Raw genomic sequence first — 24,253 nt, forward strand, 5'->3', positions numbered from 1 at the left:
CCTATCCCACGCATGCTTAAACTCCTTTACTGTGTTAACCTTTACCACTTCAGCTGGAAGGCTATTCCATGCATCCACTACCCTCTCAGTAAAGTGACAGACTGGTTACCTACAAGTTGTACATGTACTGGAGAGGGGAGGATATTCTTTTTATCTTCTTTTTAGCTATATGATTTTAACATGATGAGTTTTAATAAAGTTTATTACAAATGTATTTTATGTGTATATATTAATATATATGGATTTGTAAGTATAATGTATATAAAACATGTATGATCACTGTAATGAAGTATATTCTTTCATATCTTAATATATTTAATTCAACAAAAACAAATTTATAATAATATAACATAAATGTACATCATTGAAATTCACTATACCAATGAACATATGATACACAAAGATCTTTATTTCCTGTTTTTATTTATGAGCATAATTATATGGGACTTGAACGAATCCAGAATACATCCAAACACACCAGGTGCACTATGGGAATGGCAGTTCGCCACGAGAGCGGTGGGCAGAAGTGACGTGGGATCTGCTAAATACAAAGTGCATCCAGGGTACAGTAGTTTGGAGGTGACCGGAAATGAAGGAATATCTGATATCAAGACGCTCGTTCCCTCTCCAAATAGGAAACCACCTGAGAGGCTTATACTATAATGCGAGACACCTGGGAAAGTGCATAGCGACTGGACGCAGCACACGTCACAGATTTAAACGTATTTCAGGACGGACAGCAGAATATGGAGCATTACCGATTGAGAAAGCCGAAACGACGGCTTGTTTGTTTGTTTGTTTTTATTGTATTTTATAGTTTTGTAATTTTAATCTATTTGGAAATAAATCCTTTTAAAAACCTAATTTATCCTTACCTCCATACTGCATCCTGATCCCAGAGAGGTGGTGTCAGCCTATAACTTGACACAGTACCTGCATACTTAGAGCCAGTTATCAAGAGGCTGTAAGAAAGGTGAGCACCTATTTTACCTATACTGGAAAAATTAATTTCAGTAGTTCAAATACTACACTCAGAGGTTTCCTATATCCATAGTGGCAAGAGTTTCAGGCTGGTTAATATCTATTCTGTGCAGCTTTCACTGTACAGAATGTGCGGTATTGGCTGATAGCAGTGAGCTGAAGCTCTCAGCCAATGAATGGCGATGGCCCTAGCGTCTGAGGATCTGCAAAAGCTGAAGCATGTCACTGAACCACCAGGGAATCTAGTTAAAGGACCACTCTAGTGCCAGGAAAACATACTCGTTTTCCTGGCACTAGAGTGCCCTGAGGGTGCCCCCACCCTCAGGGACCCCCTCCCGCGCCCGGCTCTGGAAAGGGGAAAAGGGTTAAAACTTACCTTTTCTCTGAAACTGCTATGTTTATAAAAAAAATGGGTTAACCCTAGCTGGACCTGGCACCCAGACCACTTCATTAAGCTGAAGTGGTCTGGGTGCCTAGAGTGGTCCTTTAAGGGTGCAAGCCGTTTGCATTATTCCTAGGGAAACGGGCCAAGTTCCTCCTGCCAACATAACTACTACAGTGCGTTGTTATTACATTCCTATATTAATGGAAATACCAGTATATTCTCTAGAATAGTGACTTGCACTTAATATATAGCTATTTCCCATTTATACATGCACATGGCTGTATCTATGAATATTGCCTTGCATGATTTTATTAACCAGTTTTTCATTTGTCACTTTTTATAAAAGGCTTTACAAACTCCAGGCCTCTAAGACTATCACTACTATACAAACACATACTTAAGCTTATTCCCTAAATTCAGAATTCAGCTGTGACGAGTTGAAATGGATAATTTTTCCAAATCAATTTTTTAGCTGTAATCTTGCCATTTTGATTGTATTAACTTACATATTTAATCTATATTCCTTTCTCTTGACAGAGCAAATGGAAACTGAATAATGTAAAAGCAAAACCCTGTCCCCCACGACATAAGAAGGAGCCGCCCTGCGATGTTTGTCAGCCTGCACCTTCTGGCGGAATCCACCAAAGAACGCTGAACCTGCTCCCAAGTATTACGCAAACCAGCCAAATGCTCATCCAGAACTGGCATGCCCTGTGAGGAGAAAGCAGCCGGAAGAACAATGGGATGCTGGCCATAGACAACGTAAAAAGGACTTTTGCCGGAAGAATCATGAGTAGCGTTATTCCGAGCAAACTCAGCCCAAGGAAGAAGGTCAGCCCAATTGTTCTGATGGTGGGATACGAAACAACGAAGGTACTGCTCCAGAGATTGATTGGCACGTTCAGCAGCTCCATTAGACTGGGGGTGGTAGGCGGAAGAAAATGAGAGAGAAATACCCATTTCCGAACAAAAGGCTTACCAGAACCTGGAAATAAATTGGCTACCCCTATCGGACACATTAGATACGGGAATGCCATGCAACCGAAACACCTCTCTAGTGAAGATAAGTGCCAGTTCCCTAGACGTGGGCAGCTTGCGAAGAGACACAAAGTGAGCCATGTTGGAAAACCGATCTACTATCATTAGGATAACTGTGTTACCATTTGAAGGGGGTAATTCAACAATAAAATCCATGGACAGGTTAGACCAAGGTCTCTCGGGAACGGGTAATGGATGCAACAGCCCACAAGGAACTCTACAAGAAGATTTCATACAGGCACAAGTAGTACAAGCACCTATATAGTCGGTGACATCCTTGCGTAAGGAATCCCACCAAAAATACAGAGAAACAGCTGACACCGTTTTGGAAATACCAGGATGACCAGCAGTCTTAGTGTCATGATACAACGAGAGAATATCCTGTCTCTCGGGAACATCAACGAACAGTTTATCAGTAGGCCTCTCGCTAGGTGCCATGCTTTGTTTCGCTTGTATGGCCTGCAAGAGGGACGAGGAAATAGACAAAATAGTAGTAGCTATTATCCTGTCTCGGGGAATGACAGGAGTAACATCAATCTCCTGTTTGTCAGCAGTTTCGAACTGTCTGGACAGAGCGTCTGCTTTAGTGTTGCGATCACCTGGCCTATAGGTGATAATATAATTGAAATGAGACAAAATCAGAGACCACCTAGCCTGCCTAGAAGACAATCTTTTAGCCTCACTAAGGTAGGATTGGTTCTTGTGATCCGTAAATATGAGGATGGGATCCTTAGTTCCTTCTAACAAATGTCTCCATTCTTTAAGTGCTAAAATAATAGCAAGGAGTTCGCGATTACCTACATCATAATTCGTTTCTGCTTTGGACATTTGTTTGGAAAAGAAGCCACAAGGATGCAATGGCTTTTCAGGCAATTCTCTTTGGGATAAGACAGCACCTACCCCGATATCGGAAGCATCAACTTCAAGAATATAGGGCAGTGAGGGGACAGGATGCTGTAAAATAGTTGCAGAGGCGAACAAAGTTTTAAGAAATTCAAAAGCCTGAAGTTCCTCGGGAGACCAGACACGAGTATTGCCATCCTTTTTTGTCATACGGGTGATAGGCGCTACAATAGAGGAAAAACCTTTAATAAAGCGTCTATAATAGTTAGAGAAACCAAGAAAACCCTGAATGGCTTTCAAACCTGGTGGTAGAGGCCATTCTATGACAGCAGAAAGCTTCTGGGGATCCATACGAAAAACCTTTAGCGGAAATCAAATACCCCAAAAACTGGACTTCAGATTGGTCAAATAGACATTTTTCCAGTTTACAATAAAGACCATTAGCAAGAAACACTGCTGGGGCATTACATAGACCAAATGGCATAACAGTATACTCGTAATGGCCAGATCTAGTGTTGAATGCCGTCTTCCATTCGTGGTCTTTCTTAATACGTATTAAATTGTATGCACCTCTAAGATCCAATTTAGTGAATACAGTAGCATGTTTGAGCCTGTCAAATAATTCTGTGATTAAAGGTATAGGGTATGCAGTTTTGATGGTGATTTTATTTAGACCTCTATAATCGATACACGGTCTTAAATCACCTTCTTTCTTCGGTTCAAAGAAGAACCCCGCTCCAGCCGGAGAAGAGGATCTCCTAATAAACCCATTTTCTAGTGATTCCTTAATATACTCTTCCATGACACCGTTTTCTTGAACAGATAAAGGGTACACCCTGCCCTTTGGAGGTATAGTGCCAGGCAATAAATCGATAGCACAATCGTAGGGTCTGTGAGGCGGTAATTTGTCAGCCTCCCTTTTATCGAAGACAGTCTTGAGAAATAAGTACTAAGGGGGGTATAACAGTAGACAAAGGAGGAGTAGTAGGAACATAATAGAATTCAAAGGAGTGACTTCAATAGTACAAGACTCGTGGCAGGCTTTGCTCCATGATTTTATTTGCCCTGACTCCCAGTCGAAAATGGGATTGTGAGTACGTAACCATGGGTACCCTAACACGACGTGAGAAGAGGGAGAGGTGATGACCTGGAACCGAATGGTTTAAAAGTGTAAAACCCCTGTATACATGTGTAACGGTACAGTTTCATGAGTAACAACTGGAGAACTTAATGGTCTACCATCTATGGCCTCAACGACCAAGGGTATCTCCTTCTCTCTGATGGGAATGTTGTTTTTCTTAACAAAACCAGAGTCTATGAAATTATCAGCTGCCCCGGAGTCAACCAGGGCTTGTATGTGCTCAGCTATGCAACTCTCTCCCATATGCAAAGAAACAGGGAGAAGCAAGCGGTTAGGAGGCAATTTAGGAGACTTAGATATCACACCCAAGGCCAGTCCCCTATAAGGTCTAAGGTGCGAGAGTTTTCCGGAAGCACGGGACATTCTTTTATCATATGGTCTCTCCTACCACAGTATAGGCAGAGTCCGTCCCTTCTCCTATGCAATTTTTCAGTATCAGAGAGTTTGGCAACCCCTAATTGCATGGGTTCCTCCTCAGATACTTTAACACTCTCAGGTTTATCAACTCTGGGGTTAATAGGTTTAACCAAACGTCTATTCCTGTTTTTAGTATAGAGCCTGTCACGAATCCTATTATCTATATCAATGAGGTAGTCAATAAGGTCCTCTAATGCAATAGGAAGCTCCCTAGATGATACCTCATCCAATATAGTGTCAGATAAACCTTCCATGAATGCAGTATTTAACCCATTAGTGGTCCAATCTACCTGTGAAGCAAGGGTGCGAAACTGAATTGCTGTCAGGGTACCTGTGGTCTCTACCTCCGAAAGAGGTAGAGACTTAGCTGTTCCTCCATCCAGACGGTCTGATGGCTCCCTTCCCCGCGGTCTATCCGGTCATGCTAGGCCGGCCGCGAGGGAGTGACTGCCTTTTACAGCATCTAGGCAGGAAGTAGTCATCAGGACACTCCCCCAGAACAACCTGTCAGTCAATGGCTGCAGGACCAATCAGGACGCCTTGGAGGCGTGGTTACTGCTCTGAACAGGGTATTTAACAGAGCTTCTTTCATTAGCTCATTGCCCTGTCGTGGTTCTAGCTTGTTCTAGTCACTCAGTGCTTGTGTATTCTATTATCCCTTTTGGTTTTGACCCGGCTTGTTTACCTTACTCTGCTTATCTCTGTTACCCTTGATTCGGCTTGTCTCTCGCTTACCTGTCTTCTGTTACCCTCGACCTCGGCTTGTCTTTGACCATTCTATACTGTACTACTTACGTTAGTCTGGCCATTCTAAGGTCCGGTATACGTATCTGGCTACTGTTTGTACTCTGCGTGTTGGATCCCTGTCCCGATCCTGACATTACGACAGGGCCAATGGATCCTGCAAGTACAAACAGTCAGCTGGCTGCTCCTGATCCTAGGTTTGAAGCCATGGATCACAGAATGGATCAGATGGCGCTTGCGCTACAGGCTCTATTAGCTTGTGCCAATAACCCACCAGAGGAGATACGTAATACCCCTGTTTCTCCTGTCTGTTCAGGTCTAGAGGTAACCACAGTGGGTGCTTCTTCTCGCATTACCCCCCCAGTACGCTATGGTGGGGCTCCTGAGAAGTGTCGTGGTTTTTTAAACCAAATTAGTATCCACTTTGAATTGCAACCTCGCTCTTATCCTACAGATAGGGCAAAAGTAGGATTTATTATCACCCTACTCATTGAGAAAGCTCTGAGATGGGCCAACCCACTATGGGAGAACGATAACCCATTAGTTTATAACTATAACGCATTTGTAGCTGCTTTTAGAAGAACATTTGACCCTCCAGGTAGAAAGGTTAATGCAGCCAGATTACTGTTGCGCCTGAGACAGGAGAACCGAACACTGGTGGATTATGCACTAGAGTTCAGGTCTCTGGCGGCAGAAATCAAGTGGAATGAGCAGGCGTATATGGATGTATTTTTGAATGGCCTATCTGATGTAATCCTTGATGAGGTTGCTACCAGAGAACTCCCTGAGAATTTAGAGGATTTAATTTCATTCATCTCTCGTATAGATGAACGTCTAAGAGAGAGACAGAACACTCGAGAGAGGAACCAGAGACCTTCTTTTAGGTTAGCTCCTGCTTTTCCAAGTCTATCTTTGCTTACTGAACCTATGCAGATAGGGTATACCCGCCTCTCTGAGGAGGAAAGACAGCACAGGAGAAGAGAGGGTTTGTGTATGTATTGTGGAGCCAAGGGTCATTTACTCTCGAACTGTTCTAACCGCCCGGGAAACGCTCGCACCTAAGTCCCTCTAGAGGACAGGCCTTGGGTGTTTCTATTTTGTCCTCTACTCCTAATTATAAGGATCACAGGCTTCTGCTACCAGTTTCCTTAACTTGGGGGAAGGAAGTAGTAAGGGCTATGGCATTGATAGATTCCGGTGCTGCTGAGAATTTTATCGACCAAGCCTTTGCTAGTAAGAACAATTTTCCATCCCAGCTAAGGGAGACACCTTTGGCCGTTGAGGCCATAGATGGTAGACCACTACTAGACCCTGTTATCTTTCGTGAGACCGTACCCATTGATTTAAATGTTGGTATCCTACACGTGGAGAATTTATCTCTTCTGCTCATTTCGTCTCTTTCCGTTCCCATAGTTCTGGGGTACCCATGGTTGAAAAAACATAACCCTATTATCGATTGGGAGTTAGGAGAGATACTCTCGTGGGGCCAGGGCTGCCAGGATCGGTGTTTGTGCAAGGTTTCTCCATTAGCTAATATTAACATACCGGAGAATCCTACTCAGTCCACAGAAAGACAAATACCAGACCTTTACCTAGACTTAAGGGCAGTGTTTGACAAGAAGAATGCCGATTCTTTGCCTCCACACAGGTCATTTGACTGTAAGATTAAGCTGCTACCCGGCACTATGCCTCCGAGGGGCCATGTATATCCTTTGTCTGTTCAGGAAAACTCGGTTCTAGAGGAGTATATTCGGGAGAATTTAGAAAAGGGATTCATCAGGAGGTCTTCTTCTCCGGCCGGGGCTGGGTTCTTTTTCATTAAGAAGAAGGATGGCACGCTGAGACCTTGTATCGATTACCGAGGCTTGAATAAAATAACTGTCAGAAATGCCTATCCTATCCCACTGATTACCGAGTTATTTGATCATCTTAAGGGCTCCAAAATCTTCACCAAGTTAGATCTCAGAGGGGCTTACAATTTGGTGAGAATCCAGCAAGGTCACGAGTGGATGACGGCATTCAATACCCGGTATGGCCATTACGAATACACTGTTATGCCATTTGGACTATGCAATGCTCCTGCAGTATTTCAAGATTTGATTAATGAGGTACTTAGGGAGTTTCAGCATGATTGTGTTATTGTTTACCTGGACGACATACTAATACACTCTAAGGAGATTGAGACTCACCATAGACAGGTCAGAAAGGTATTACACAAGCTGCTGCAACATGGTCTATATTGCAAATTGGAAAAGTGCAGTTTTGATCAGTCTCAAGTAGACTTTCTTGGATACGTGATTTCTGGGGAGGGTTTTAAAATGGATCCTGTAAAACTCCAATCTATTTTAGACTGGCCCTTGCCCAAAGGACTCAAGGCTATCCAAAGGTTTATTGGTTTTTCCAACTACTATAGGCGCTTCATTAAAGGATACTCCTCTATCATTGCGCCTATTACCAATATGACCAAACAAGGGGCTGATACTAAGTTCTGGTCTAAGGAAGCTCTTGGTGCTTTCAAGACTCTCAAGGAACTTTTTGCCTCGGCTCCCATTCTAGTCCATCCTGATACGACTCTGCCTTTCTTGCTCGAGGTCGATGCCTCTGAGACAGCAGTTGGGGCTGTTCTGTCTCAAAGGTTAGGGGTGGATAATCCGTTACACCCTTGTGGTTTTTTCTCTAAGAAATTTTCTGGGCCTGAGAGCAGATATGACATCGGGGAAAGGGAACTGTTAGCAGTCATTAAAGCCTTAAAGGAGTGGAGACATTTGTTGGAGGGGACCCTACACCCTATTACGATTTTGACGGACCACAAAAACTTGTCCTATATTGGGGAGGCTAAGCGCTTATCCTCTAGACAAGCTCGTTGGTCCTTATTCCTGACTCACTTCAATTATGTACTGACTTACAGACCTGGTTCTAAAAACTCTAAAGCCGATGCATTATCTCGCCAATATGAACCTTCTACTGTACCTGAACCAGTTCTTTCTTCTATAGTTCCGAAATGCAATATCATTGCTAATACGAATCTCAGGATTCATTCTCCATTACTGGCCGAGATCATTAAGTTGCAACATCTAGCACCTAAACAGACTCCTGCGGGCCGTCATTTCGTTCCTCCTGCTCTTCAACTGGAACTTTTACAGTGTTTACATAATAGCAAGATGGCGGGACATCCTGGTATTCGCAAAACTTACGCGTTGATCTCTAAGGACTTCTGGTGGCCTGCTTTACGGAGGGATATTGAGGAGTTCATCACTGCATGTGAAGTTTGTACTAAAACCAAACAACCCCATACGCTTCCATGTGGATTCCTGCACCCCTTGGAGGTTCCAGAAAAACCATGGTCCTGTTTGGCCATGGACTTTATTGTCGATCTACCTATCTCTAAAAGACAGACTGTTATCCTCACTGTGGTTGACAGGTTTACTAAGATGGCACACTTCATTCCCCTGCCTAAACTCCCGTCTTCTCCCGAATTGGCAGAGATATTCGCTAAGGAGATTTTTCGCCTACATGGGATACCCTCTCAAATTGTATCGGACAGAGGCTCCCAATTTGTTTCCCGCTTTTGGAGGTCCTTCTGCTCTCAACTTGGTATTAAATTAAACTTTTCTTCTGCCTATCATCCTCAGTCTAACGGAGCTGCTGAACGTACCAACCAGAAAATCGAACAATATTTACGATGCTTTGTTTCTGAACACCAGGATGATTGGGTCGGTTTGATTCCTTGGGCGGAGTTTGCACACAACAATCTCGTTTGCGATTCTACTCATTCAAGCCCCTTCTTCATGAATTATGGTTTTCATCCGTCTATTCTTCCTTCGGATTCCCCTTCCCAGGGGGTGCCGTCGGTTGATGTTCATGTTGCCAATTTGAGGAAGTTGTGGGATCAAACTCGACAAATCCTTGTGCACAACTCTATGTTGGTCAAGAAACACGCTGATAAACGTAGAAGGGCGGCTCCGGTCTTTGTTCCAGGTGATAGGGTATGGCTGAGCACGAGGAACATCCGTTTAAAAGTGCCCTCCATGAAGTTCGCTCCTCGTTATATTGGACCCTACAGGATGCTGACCCGTATCAATCCAGTTGCGTATCGTTTAGCTCTTCCTAATACCTTACGCATCCCGAACTCGTTTCACGTTTCATTGCTGAAACCACTCATATGTAACAGATTTTCCTCCACAATAGCCCCTCCTCGCCCCGTTCAGGTGGAGGGTCAGGAGGAGTATGAGGTTAACTCGATTATTGATTCTCAAATCTCCCGGGGGAGAGTACAATATCTGGTTGATTGGAAGGGATATGGTCCTGAGGAGAGGAGTTGGGTACCTCAGGAGGATGTTCATGCTCCCCGTCTCCGCAGGGCGTATCACTCTCGCTTCCCATCTCGTCCCGGTTCATTCCGCCCGGTGGGCGTATCTGAGAGGGGGGGTACTGTCAGGGTACCTGTGGTCTCTACCTCCGAAAGAGGTAGAGACTTAGCTGTTCCTCCATCCAGACGGTCTGATGGCTCCCTTCCCCGCGGTCTATCCGGTCATGCTAGGCCGGCCGCGAGGGAGTGACTGCCTTTTACAGCATCTAGGCAGGAAGTAGTCATCAGGACACTCCCCCAGAACAACCTGTCAGTCAATGGCTGCAGGACCAATCAGGACGCCTTGGAGGCGTGGTTACTGCTCTGAACAGGGTATTTAACAGAGCTTCTTTCATTAGCTCATTGCCCTGTCGTGGTTCTAGCTTGTTCTAGTCACTCAGTGCTTGTGTATTCTATTATCCCTTTTGGTTTTGACCCGGCTTGTTTACCTTACTCTGCTTATCTCTGTTACCCTTGATTCGGCTTGTCTCTCGCTTACCTGTCTTCTGTTACCCTCGACCTCGGCTTGTCTTTGACCATTCTATACTGTACTACTTACGTTAGTCCGGCCATTCTAAGGTCCGGTATACGTATCTGGCTACTGTTTGTACTCTGCGTGTTGGATCCCTGTCCCGATCCTGACAATGGCATAGTCTGCAACAAACCTAGAACCTTGTTTAATTCTCATTAATGTTCTGGCGGCGTTCTTTGACCTTTTAGTTGTGTCAAAAGTTCTACGAAAAGCTGTAAGGAAACTATTGAAATTATGCACCATAGCCTCCCAAATAGGATTTGCCCACTCAAGTGCTTTATCGGTAAGTTGGTGCATAAGGAACCCCACTTTAGACCTATCTGTGGGAAAGGAACGTGGATACATCTCAACGTGGAATTCTATTTGATTAATGAAACCTCTGCATGTCTTAGAGTCCCCTCCATACCTAGGAGGTGTTAAATGGGCTGAAGTATTAGGCAAAGTAGATACTTCAGGAAGAAGAGGTGTAGGAAGGGGTTAGGTGTGGTTGCTGGAATAGTTCTAGATAAGAGCGTCTGGAGGGCCTGCTCTACAAATCTAGCCTCATGAGAAGCCATCTGCTGAGCTAAATCTGCGGGGTCCATGGCCCTATCGTAATGTAACGAAAATATACCCCAACACGCAGGATTCAACTCAATAGAAGACAACACAGAGGGGAGATACGTCTACCGGAACTTAGAATGGCCGGACTTGACGTATATGAGAGGAGTACAGAGTCAGGAGCGATCCGAGGTCAAGGGCACAAAGAGACAGCATAAACTAGGACTAGCCGGGGTCTGGTACACAGTAAACAGCAAGCCGGCAAACAGAACAGATAAGGATAAAGAGATAACGTTGTCAGAAACAAAGCCAAGGTCAAGTATGAAGGAACACAACTGAACACAACAAGCGCTAAAGGGAACTGTAACAGAAACCACAATAGGGCAAGGAACTAAGGGAAAAAGGTGAGCATATATACCTTAACATCTATTTTGATTGGCCCCTGTCATATCCACGTCCCCAAAAGGTAAGTGTTTGGGGAGTGTGGCATGACAGGGACCAATGGGAGGCCTTTGCCAATTTAGGCTCCCACGGTCCCTTTAAGAGTGCGCCCGAGACCCACGGCGTGCTCTTAGAGTCAGACGGGACACGTGACCGCTTCTCGCGGTCATTGCCCGCCTTCCTGTTACAGCCGTTGGATGAGCCGCGCGCGGCTCGTGCAGCAGCAGGACCGCGCGCGGCTTAAACAGAGGACCCCGGCCGGCCCCTGGAAAGGGTAAGTACCGCTACACTCCACTGAGTCTCTTATCTCCCTTCAGCCTCACTCCCTGTGTCTCTCTCCCTCCCCCCCATGGCTTGTATTCCTCACTCTTGTTTCTCTTACCTCCCCCCATGTGTCACTTAGTTCTCTTTGTGCCACCTACCCCTCTATTGTAGAGAAAGCATCTTCCTTACCGGGGCTAAAAGGATGCTGCTTGCTGCTCATTACCTGCCCCCTCCAGTCACAGTGAATAGTCCGGTTAGAGTATAAAGAAGATTCTCCGCAAAGTCATTGCTACAAAGAGTGACCTACAAGAGATGGGAGATTTGTTCAACCCCATTACACCCGTCACCCAGACATGGCTCTCCCAGCCCCAATGGTTGCTATGGCAGTCGGCTCTGCAGCCTTTTAGTAGAATTGACTTTGTCTTTACTTTTCCTTTGTAAGGAGCAAGGAATTTAAAATCTAAAGATAACAATAAGATCTCTTTCTATGTTTTATTATAAGGAACACAACATATCTGCTCATTATGGTGCTAAATCTCTACATTATTTATAGAACTTTATGCATTCACAACTTCTCAAACTGCATCAATATCTTTCCACACAACTATAATTTTAATAGAGTTTTCCCATTGTCAACCAAACAGATGCAGACTTGTTTGCCATTTTGGGTAATTTTTGTTGTATTTTTAGCCTATGAGTGTCTGTGGAGTCTTTATATTGATCAATAATTTTTTCCTTGGAAATACTCCTTTCAGCCTTTTTTTCTTCTTTAGATATAGAAAACCCTTTTACTTTTGCTTACTTCTTTGTCCACCAACAAACAAATTAAATTTTCCAACTAATCGCAATCTTGTGATTTTGCATTTTCTGTATTTTTTATTTTGGTTTATATTTGACTAGTTTCTGTCATTTTACAGTGGATTGCCAGGTTATACTTTTCTGCTTTGCATAACACAGATTATCTGTTTCGATTTTGTAAGTTCTTTTCTTGCCTCGAGTATTCATTCATTTTTGGTGTCTTCTGGAATCTCCTACAGTGAGACTTCCTTTTTTTTGTAACCACTTTGTACTACTGTCATGTCTGTGGTCAGGATTAGCACTGAGGAAGAATTCAGCATGCTGTCATTATTCTAACATTATATTTTCCTAAACATTTGGCTGATACTAGTTTTGTTTTTGAAACTTCTTAATAGTGTTCTTGTGATAAATACATAGAAGTAAACTCCGAGCGCCATATCCACTACAAAGGTTATCTTACTAAGAACTGTGGATACAGTCCCCTCGAGTATTTGTGAAAGCAGATTCAAAGAGGTTGTTTAAATTTTTTTATTTTTTTTAAATTTAAATGTAAAAAAAAGAAAATGGTTTCCATAGCACGCAACGATGTCTCCCTCTGATTGCAAAATCACTTCAGGGAAATTTCACTTCCTCATTAACTGATCAATTGTTTGTACATGTTTGAAGTTTTCCTGTGTTGATCCGCCTGCAATAGCAATTCATAGTAGTTGAAATACTCACGATGTACAAACACTAGGGCAAATAACAAGCAACTGAAAATCATGCATCATTGTGGGACGTTGTGGAGGTAAGGTTTAGATGCTAGGGAATCCATATGGTTTGATGAAAATGGAAGACTTGCATCTATAGTTTCCTAGCACCGTAATCATTACAACAGCTCGTTGTGGTTATGTTGCTTGGAGTACCCATTTGAGGTCTGCGCCAACAGATGCTTTGTGCACATCAGTGTGTTTCCAACATTTATTGAAGGACACAACAAAGAAACATTTGGGCTCTAGCCCTTTATCAATGCAAAGTCCTAATGACAGTCAAACACCACACACCATTCCACACCTGGAAATTTCAAATTGTGGACACCTCAGTAGCCTAGGTGGAAAACCAGTTAACAAATGTTTACAATGCATCTGTCATGGCCTGTTAATGTTGAATTCCCTGATTAATTACTGATACTCCTGCATTCCCACACACAGTCCACGCAAATGCACACTTGCATTATCACACTCAAACATTCAGCTGTGCTTACACATGAGCATTATACGCAAATATACCTTTGCATTTACCTCACTAACCTTCTGCACAGATTCATCTTTTCATTTGCTCACACCTGTTCTTATTAGTAACAGAATGTTGTATTCAAACACAGTGACAATACTAATGAATAAACACTTGCATTCACACACATTGACATACTCCAATATGTTTTTGCATTCACACACTCAAACACTACACACATCAATTATAATAGTATACACAAATGCATTCTGAAACTACACATAAGTAGACCACTTTGTATACATATTTGGACTTCTCTCAAATGCAGCTTTGCATTTACACATACTGGCTTTTCACACAAATGCATACATGTTGGCTCTATATATGCAAATATGCACGAGTTGGCACTGTATGTACACATTACTTTTCAAATACATATGCAATCTTTTACGAATACTGTATATACAGTTACAGTTTATAAACAATGTATGTAACATTGGATTAACTAATTGAAAGACAGGGTTAAGTACAATGGATGGCTTTGCACACTGTTACTCAGAGGGCTAATACACACTCGTATATGTATTGTGTATGTGTGTATCTGTCTTTATGTCTGTCAAGTGGCACGGGGCATAATTTTGCTTAAAGACTCAAGATGTCTCTGATACCTGGTATATTGCATGGACAGATAACATTCATTTAGCATGTTATGGAGATTTAGTTTAAAATTTTCACCATATTAAGAAAATAATCTGGCATCGTTTTTAACAGGAAGAAACGGAAGAATTAAATGAGAAACTAAAAGAAATAAAACAGTTGATTACTGCAAAACGTGAGTTATATGAGAAAGAAACTGCAACACATGCTGCACTTAAGAAAGAAATCGAGGCAAGTATGGACATTATAGTTAATTATGTATCAATGTATTTCCTGTTAAAGTAGTAAGCATTAAAAACCCAATCTGTTAGTGAAATTACAATCTCACATCAAATATTTACTGATAGGGTTGTGCTTGGGCAAATAATTTGGTTCGGTTCTGTTCTGAAATTCGGGTTAGTAAAAATAATTGTCTGCTTTGGCAATTCGGACTAATGTCGTTCGGTTCGGCACTTTAGAACTGCCGAATGGCATTCTGTTTGGACATTCGGCATTCGGGCACGCGGCATTTGGGCACGCGGCATTTGGGCATTCGACATGTCATTCATTTCAGGCGTTCGGCAGTTCAGAATCTCTGTTGTTTTGAAAAATAAACATTTATGTTTTTTTTTCCTTACCCCTTAAGGACCAAACTTCTGGAATAAAAGGGAATCATGACATGTCACACATGTCATGTGTCCTTAAGGGGTTAAACAGCAATGTTTTTACATTGCAAAGTGGACCACAGCAGCACCCAGACCACTTAATCTTAAAGAAGTGATCTGGATTTAGTTAATAATTAGTAGTGTTAGTTTAGTGTATATATACAATTTACAAAATTATATTTTCACTGCACAGATAGTGCAGCCAATCAGGGAGCACTACCAGCATGCAACACTTCTGCACACTATATAATCCTACCCCTGTGACACCATCGTTGTGGAGAGTTTACGAGCAGAGAGTGAACAGAGTGTGAGAGCAGAGAGAAAGCAATTTGTGTGTGAACAAGCAAGTGAGATTGCGTGAGAGAGGGGAGAATGTTAGGAGGACGTGGATGATCCGTTATGGTTTCTTTTATTTTATTAAAGTTTTATTTAAATTAAATCACATAAAACTGAAAAACACAACATTATTTACTGTAGCAAAGTCACAGTGCAGCAGAGACACACCCTGGCAATCAGACTACCTTGCCTGCATAGCCACACACTCTCTCACCCCCCTTCTTAAAAAAAAAAGAAACAAAATGCAGAAGAAAAAAAAGACAAAACGTTCTCTCTCTTTCTCCCTGGAACACACACTAAAAATCAATGTGGCTTCCCAAGATTGCAACAAGTAAAGTACAATAAATGTAATGTAATTTATCTCTCTCAGTCTCTTGTGCTTTCACAACTAGTCTGGTCATATGAATGCAAGCCAACACCCTGACAGGCTGATTTATATACTATCCCACCTCTATGACTCTGTGTTCCTTTATCGGCCAAGTGTTAGTGACAAAATCACCAGTAATTGGCTGTCCTCTAACATCAAGCATTGGGAAGGGAATAGTGAAACCGGATTGGGCAAGCAAGCATTACATTGCACAAAAGGAATTAGCTTATTGGTCAAGATTCTTGTTATCATTCACATAATTGTCCCTCCCTCTCTCTTATTTTGCCAGTTTTCAGAAATCAAAATCACTTCAGAGCCTCAGCACTTCCGAATTTCGTCACTTTGGAAATTCGTGAGCATCCGAATGTCCAAATGGCATGAAATTCGTACGAACATGTCTATTTTCTGACATGTTAATGGGTGAACTGTCAAAGATGTCTCTGTAGTCTCAATTTTGTCATCATCCCAATACCACTTTTACCATTAGTATTGGTGAAACAGGCCTGATATCTTACAATAAAAACACTCAAGTTTCAGGCATACTGCAAAAAATGTTCAGGAATGGTTTTAGGAACATGACAAAGGGTTCAAGGTGTTACCCTCGCCTCCAAATTCCTCAGATCTCAATCTGTTTGAGCGTCTGTCGGATGTGCTGAGTAAAATTATTTTAACATTTTTCGACAACATGCTGGTACAAAAAATCTAATTCATGGAGTCTGTAAAGGACCACTATAGGCACCCAGACCACTTCAGCTTAATGAAGTGGTCTGGGTGCCAGGTCCATCTAGGATTAACCCTTTCTGCTGTAAACATAGCAGTTTCAGAGAAACTGCTATGTTTGCCTATGGGTTAATCCAGCCTCTAGTGGCTGTCTCATTGACAGCCATTAGAGGCGCTTCGCGCTTCTCACCTTGATTTTCACAGTGAGAAGATGCCAGCGTCCATAGGAAAGCGATGAGAATGCTTTCCTATGGACTGGCTGAAGGCGCGCGGCTCTTGCCGTGCATGCGCATTCAGCCGATGACGGGGAAAGGAGGCGGAGAGTCCCCACCGCCAAAGGAGCCCTGCGGTGGAGAAAAGGTGAGTGTTTAACCCCCTTCCTCACCCTAGAGCCCGGCGGGAGGGGGACCCTAAGGGTGGGGGGAACCTAGAGACCCTATAGTGCCAGGATAACGAGTATGTTTACCTGGCACTATAGTGGTCCTTTAACTCACAGCTTTCAGGACTTAAAAGATATACTGTTCATGTATTGGTGCCAGACACCACAGAATACTTTCAACGGTTTTGTGGAGTCCATGCTTCAATTCATCAGAGCTGTTTTGGCAGCACGAGGGAGATCTACATGATATTAGGCAGGTGATTTCCATATTGTGGCTGACTAGTGTACATACAACAGTGGATTTTGTATCCGTATTTTGCATACCTGGTGTAAGTAATTACAGAGCTACTCTGTTCTGCTTTCTTACTGACTTAGCCCAGCAGCCTGCCCATCATCTCAGCGTAGAACAACTTGGGAACTGTAATACTCTAATTCACTTCCTTTATTTACTTCTCCCTAAGTTAAAAGGACCCTATACTCACTTAGCCTAGATGGGGTATCAGCTATAGTTTGCTGACAACGTCCAAAGGAGGCTGAAACAATAGTCTGGGATTGCTGTCTCTCTTGTGCAGAGGGATCTGGACTGCACTTTCGGGTGGGATGAGACTGATATGCAAATGGTATGGGTTCTTTTTGTAATGGTAGCAAACCATTTTTGAAACCTTGCTGATGGCTTTCTACATTGATAAAGAATTATAAAAAACTAAAACAAAAGGAAAACAAGCAGTAAATCATGCTAGCAAGTGTTGTATATCCTTTTGTGTTTCCAATTATTTTTTTCTGGGTTTAGGGGGCAGATATGTCAAACTCCCTTCCGCTTGCTTAGTTTTCCCTAATGTCTCTACTTTGGACAGTACAAGATGATATACTCCTACTCCTACTGAACATCCACTCTCTCATTTCAATTTATGTGCATGTTTATCTACAGTGTACATTCAAGTGTGTTCATTTATTTTGTATGTCATGGCTGGGTTTTTTATGCACCTTTTTGTTTTGGTTTTATTTGTATGACGCTGAAAATAGCACAGTGGTATCAAGTCCTAAGGATTCCCTCAAGCAGATGGCACTTATGGTGATATTTGTGCTTTTTTTGCCATCACCTCTTTCTGAAGATCTTCAGAGCCCCTCCTTCTCTGGAAGTGGGGTCATGTTGAGGCACAGCTGGAGCAACTCTCCTGGTAAAGTCCATTTCTTTGAGTCCCGTTGCGTTATCCTATCTTTGTTCTATACAGTCCTGCTTTTGGGTACACGAAGAAAACTATGCCCAGAAAGCTGAACACATCATGACTGACTGTCTTGTCTGGTTTTACTTGGCTGGAGAAGGCATGACTAGTGGGAGCCTTGAAATCCTGGTATTCAGTAGTGGGGTTCCTGAAGGTAGGACTTGTCGAGTGGTTGTGAAGTCAGGCACCTTGCACAGTTGGCATACAGATTCAATAAAATGAAAAAAAAAAAAAAGAGAAACCATAAATATTTAATTTTCTCTTCGAAAACAACATAAAACTAAATTTAACCAACAAAGCCCTACCTACCTTTCTGTTTTCTACAGATTTGCATCAGTGCAAATAAACAAATTTATTTTCCAAAGCTTGACATCTCTGCAGAGGGACTATAAATAGCAGTGTATTTTCCATTCGCTGTGCAGAAGCTTTTTAGGTTCAGTTTAATAGCTGCATTGTAAAATGCAGGAATGGGGTAACAGGGAGGGAGGCCTGTCAGCATACTACACTTTACACTGCAGTGAAGTTTTGTATTCTGCCATATTTAGTACAGATGCTGTGTGTAAATCTATGGACATTATCCCAACACTCAAATGACTTTTACTTAGTTACTGGTGGCATTTTAAGGACGCTGCATTCAAAGGAATACTTACTTTAAAGGAACACTATATGTACCCTAACTACTTAATCTCAATCAAGTTGTCATTTGAACGCTGCAAAGTAAAACATTTGTTTAGTTAAACACATCTCTAGTGGCTATCTTCCTGACAGCATTTAGAGGCATTTCCATTGTGAGAAATGAGTCAGGCTGAGCTCTCACATGTCACCGCCTATCGATACTTCTCATAGAGAACATTCAGTTGGAGAAGCAGAACACTTGCCATCCATGCCCTTCTCATCCTCTATGAGAAGCATTGGATTGGAGGAGAGGACAGGAAGTAACATTGCGGAAGGAGGAGCCGGCTAAATGAGACCCTGCGCTGGATAAAAGGTAAGTAAATCCCCCCCCCCCTTCTTTTTTAAATGTAATTTAGTGGGTCCCGAATCTAAATAGGAATAAGAAGAACACTATAAATCTAGATTCATAATATTATATGTTTTTGTTCTAGCTATGCATCCTGTGCTTCAAATAAATGTTATGTTAATATTTTTAAATGAAGAGATCAGGTTGAAGGTATATAGCATGCAGAGCCATGTCATATGCATATTGTGGTGCTCTGTTTAATGTGCCACATGAGGATTACCCTGGGAGCAATGTATAGGTTGGTGCCAGGCACCACACTGACACTGTTTCCATTCTAAACCATTTTGGAATGTAGGGAATAGGCACCTAGATAGGATATTCAAATTTGTTCTTATACCGAGAGGTGGTTTTGCATATGCCTTGTGCTAGTGACATCATGAAATGTGATGGTGCACAGGTACACTAGACAATTATTGTGCTCTTCTTGAAAGTACTGCTGTGAACAGTGATTTTATCCTGCAGTAGTTCTTTAAGATATATGAAATATATACACTGCTCAAAAAAATAAAGGGAACACTAAAATAACACATCCTAGATCTGAATGAATTAAATATTCTTATGAAATACTTTGTTCTTTACATAGTTGAATGTGCTGCCAACAAAATCACACAAAAATAAAAAAATGGAAATCAAATTTTTCAACCCATGGAGGTCTGGATTTGGAGTCACACTCAAAATTAAAGTGGAAAAACACACTACAGGCTCATCCAACATTGATGTAATGTCCTTAAAACAAGTCAAAATGAGGCTCAGTAGTGTGTGGCCTCCATGTGCCTGTATGACCTCCCTACAATGCCTGTGCATGCTCCTGGTGAGGTGGCGGATGGTCTCCTGAGGGATCTCCTCCCAGACCTGGACTAAAGCATCTGCCAACTCCTGGACAGTCTGTGGTGCAACGTGACGTTGGTGGATGGAGTGAGACATTATGTCCCAGATATGCTCAATTGGATTCAGGTCTGGGGAACAGGCGGGCCAGTCCATAGCATCAATGCCTTTGTCTTACAGGAACTGCTGACACACTCCAGCCACATGAGGTATAGCATTGTCTTGCATTAGGAGGAACCCAGGGCTAACCGCACCAGCATATGGTCTCACAAGGGGTCTGAGGATCTTATCTCTGTACCTATTGGCAGTCAGGTTACCTCTGGCAAGCACATGGAGGGCTGTGCGGCCCCCCAAAGAAATGCCACCCCACACCATTACTGACCCACTGCCAAACGGTCATGCTGGAGAATGTTGCAGGCAGCAGAACGTTCTCCACGGCATCTCCAGACTCTGTCACATCTGTCACATGTGCTCAGTGTGAACCTGCTTTCATCTGTGAAGAGCACAGGGCGCCAGTGGCGAATTTGCCAATCTTGGTGTTCTCTGACAAATGCCAAACGTCCTGCACGGTGTTGGGCTGTAAGCACACACCCCACCTGTGGATGTCGGACCCTCATACCACCCTCATGGAGTCTGTTTCTGACCATTTGAGCAGACACATGAACATTTGTTGCCTGCTGGAGGTAATTTTGCAGGGCTCTGGCAGTGCTTCTCCTGTTCCTCCGGAGTGAGCGGTCCTGCTGTTGGGTTGTCGCCCTCCTACGGCCTCCATGCTCTGGACACTACGCTGACAGACACAGCAAACCTTCTTGCCACAGCTCGCATTGATGTGACATCCTGGATGAGCTGCACTACCTGAGCCACTTGTATGGGTTGTAGACTCCGTCTCATGCTACCACTGGAGTGAAAGCACCGCCAGAATTCAAAAGTGACCAAAACATCAGCCAGGAAGCATAGGAACTGAGAAGTGGTCTGTGGTCACCACCTGCAGAACCACTCCTTTATTGGGGTTGTCTTGCTAATTGCCTATAATTTCCACCTGTTGTCTATCCCATTTGCACAACAACATGTGAAATTGATTGTCACTCAGTGTTGCTTCCTAAGTGGACAGTTTGATTTCACAGAAGTGTGATTGACTTGGAGTTACATTGTATTGTTTAAGTGTTCCCTTTATTTTTTCGAGTAGTATATTTTCTATTTGTAAAATAACAAAGGAGTGCTTTTCTACTAACGTGTAGTATTGACAAATTCATAGAACTCACTCCTATGAAGGTTTTTACTCATAAGTTATTAATTGTTGTGTGTTTACTACTGTCACTCTCCTTTTTAATAAAAATGACTCTATTTTGCTGAATTTAAACAGGTGCAGAGGAAGAGATATAATGCTATCTTGAAACGTTTGCATTGCCAGTTGCAAAAAGCACAGCTCAGCAGAAGACAGTATCAGTGGAACATAGAACAAATGCAGAAAACTGTAACTGATCTTAGAGAGAACCTAGGTAATGACATTTTTGTGGCTTGGTATGAGAAAATTGCATTGAGAACACACACGGAAATTTCATTACAACAAAATATTGGTTTATGTAGATGTCAAGATATTTTTGGGATTTTGAATAAATCTTACAGAATAGATAAATGGTTTGCTAAGCTAAATCGTCTGATTTACAAATATCATCAACCATACTTTTTCAACTGCATTTCCCAAACTATACTAAATAGGTACTAGGTGCAAGGCAAGATGTAAATATACAGCATAAATCAAAACAACTGCAAAATGAGGTCAATTGTCAAATACGATTCATAGTAAATTTAGAAAAGGCACTCACTTGGATGTCTCATCCGGCATGATGACGTGATAGTGCGTACGTACACCCTCTGAGGGCGTTCCGGACCTGCTTAAAGGAAGCTTCCCGAACCCTAATGCAATGTCAAGGTGCTGGTTCCCTTCTACTGACTCCTGCGGGAGCTACAAGCCAGCTAAAATTAGCAGTTATTTTGGGGCAAGTGGAAACAGAGAAACCGTAGATGAGCAGAGAGACGGAGAGCAGAGGTGAACGGAAGAGTGGACCACAAAACACGCAGAGGTCGGGAAATATCGTTATCTTCATAATAACCGCCATCTGCAAACGCGCCAAAAATCTTAGGAGGGAAAAGCCGAAAGTGAACGGCAGAGAGCTGATTGAGAAAGGGAGAGGGAAAGGCCTCCAGCACAAGAGCCCTGTTCCTCCTCACAGAAGTAAACCAACTCTGTCATATATCCACAAATTGTAGCATTACAATTGTGATTACCTCATGGACGATAAATTCGAATTCAACCACTTCTTAAGATTGTTTAAACATGCTATGCATGCATAATTGCCAGCTATAAGAGAAGATAAAAGGCCGATAAAGTCTGTTTCATGAATGACTATTCACTGACTTTTTCCAATGCCGTAGTGATACATTTTTGATTCCTGATTTTTTTAAAGGGGGAATTGATAGAGGAAGTGCTTAAGGCATAGTCTGTAAAGAGAGATATAAAGGAAAGAAACTCAGAAAGAAATCTAGGTAGGAAAAGGAGAACTAAGGAATAACAGTGGAAAGAAAGAGAAGAAATAAGTTGTAATTAAAAAATGGGGGGAGGAGGGGAGCCGAGAGAAAAAACAATTAATTTAAAAAACGATGGTTAATAGTAAGATTATTCAGTATTACAACATAGAAATAAGATTGCAAAAACAAAGTCAAACAAAAAGCAAAACATTCTTTATTTTCCAAAATGGTTCCAAAAAAGAAAAAATGCCCAGATAAGAACAAATCCATAGATATTTTTGGTTCTCCTAATTCCTAAGCAAGTTCAAAATCACCTCAAAGAAACTCTTTATGCTCAATCATACATTCTAAAGACTCCAAAGAAAAACAGTACCAGAGGAAGAATCACAGAACGTATCTGTCTCACAAGAATTAATATCCAATATGATGGATGAATTGTATAAAAAAAATAAGAAATGATCTGGAAATTAATACATTAGAGCTGAAAACGAAGTTACACGCTTAGTAAAGCATTATCACAACAAGCAGATATGATTCTTAATTTCCAACAAGATTTTGCAAACATCCAAACTGAAAATTCTAAACTTAAATCTCAAATTCAAAATCTGGAAGCAAAAGTCTTCTACTTAGAAGACAGATCAAGAAGAAAAAATCTCTGCATAAGAGGCATTTCAGAAGACATTACCAATCAACAACTTGAAAATTATATATGAAAATGTTTACGGCAATTACGGACATCTCAGAATTTGGTTCACACCCTCTTGAAAGATTCCAAAGATTGAGGAAACCAAAAGAAATATCAGCACCCAGAGACGTGATTGTTAGTTTTTCCAAATTATTATCTTAAAAGCAAGATTACAAATGAAATAAGGAATAAATCCCTGGATGATAGCAACTATAAAAATATTTTTACATTAAAACAAGCTATTTTAATATAAATATTCTACACAAATCACCAATATTTTTTAATCAAGGACAATTTGAGAAGAGAAGGTACTGAATATAGGGGTCGATTTGTAGGTTGTTAAGAGTACCATCTAATATTTGGTGATGGATCTAAGTGGATAAATCCCCTAATATAATGATAATCCCTAATAGCTAATCTATGCTCAGTGATGGTTTATACAATATATGAACTACTAATTTAAATTCAGTATTAATGAATCTAAATAGAAACTAAGAACTTTCATAATATCTAATAGCGTTAAAACTTGAAGACAAATTTTGGGTAAGGAAGAGGAGAAAGAAAAAATAGGGAAATAATGGGGAAAGGAAAAAAGGAAGGAAGGAAGGAAGGAAAAATTATTTTTTTGAAGACAATATGGAAAGCTTTAATGTTTTGAGGGTAGGCAAAAGGGAGGTATTGTTATCATAATATTAAAATATTTAACAGCAGATCAAGTAATGCTTTGAATGCGACCTGGGATGGCACTAGGTCATAGCAGAAATTTTAATTCTGCTTCCACAAGAGATACTTGTGGTATTTCTGTAATATAAATGTAATGTCTGTTTTGTGTAATTTTTATATTATGAAAGCCATACAGAGTTGGGAACGTTCGATCTGTCTAACTGAGATGCAAAGAGTTTGGAGCGAAGAACATGTCACTTAAAGGGAAACTCCAGTGCCAGGAAAACGATCCGTTTTCCTGGCACTGGAGGGTCCCTCTCCCTCCCACCCCCCAATCCCCAGTTGCTGAAGGGGTGAAAACCCCTTCAGTGACTTACCAGAGGCAGCGACATGTCCCACGTCGCTGCTTCCTCCTCCCCCGCCGCTCCTCCTTCTGCTTACGTCGGCCGGTGGGCGAGACTGATCTCGCCCGCCGGCCGAGGAGACCTAATGCGCATGCGCGGCAATGCCGCGCATGCGC

The 24,253-nt window shown here is 42.0% G+C and overlaps 1 protein-coding gene across 1 annotated transcript in view; it reads left to right on the top strand.

Moving 5' to 3' along the window:
• The window catches only part of CCDC122 (coiled-coil domain containing 122), a 44,661-nt gene that overhangs the window by 12,687 nt on the left and 7,721 nt on the right, over positions 1-24,253 (top strand). Inside the window, exons 4-5 of the mRNA XM_063433555.1 lie at positions 14,456-14,572; positions 21,220-21,355. Coding sequence (XP_063289625.1) covers positions 14,456-14,572; positions 21,220-21,355 — 253 coding nt within the window. The remainder of the gene's footprint in view (positions 1-14,455; positions 14,573-21,219; positions 21,356-24,253) is intronic.

Source organism: Pelobates fuscus, chromosome 1 (genome assembly GCF_036172605.1).
Source record: "Pelobates fuscus isolate aPelFus1 chromosome 1, aPelFus1.pri, whole genome shotgun sequence".
NCBI classification, from domain to species: domain Eukaryota; kingdom Metazoa; phylum Chordata; class Amphibia; order Anura; family Pelobatidae; genus Pelobates; species Pelobates fuscus.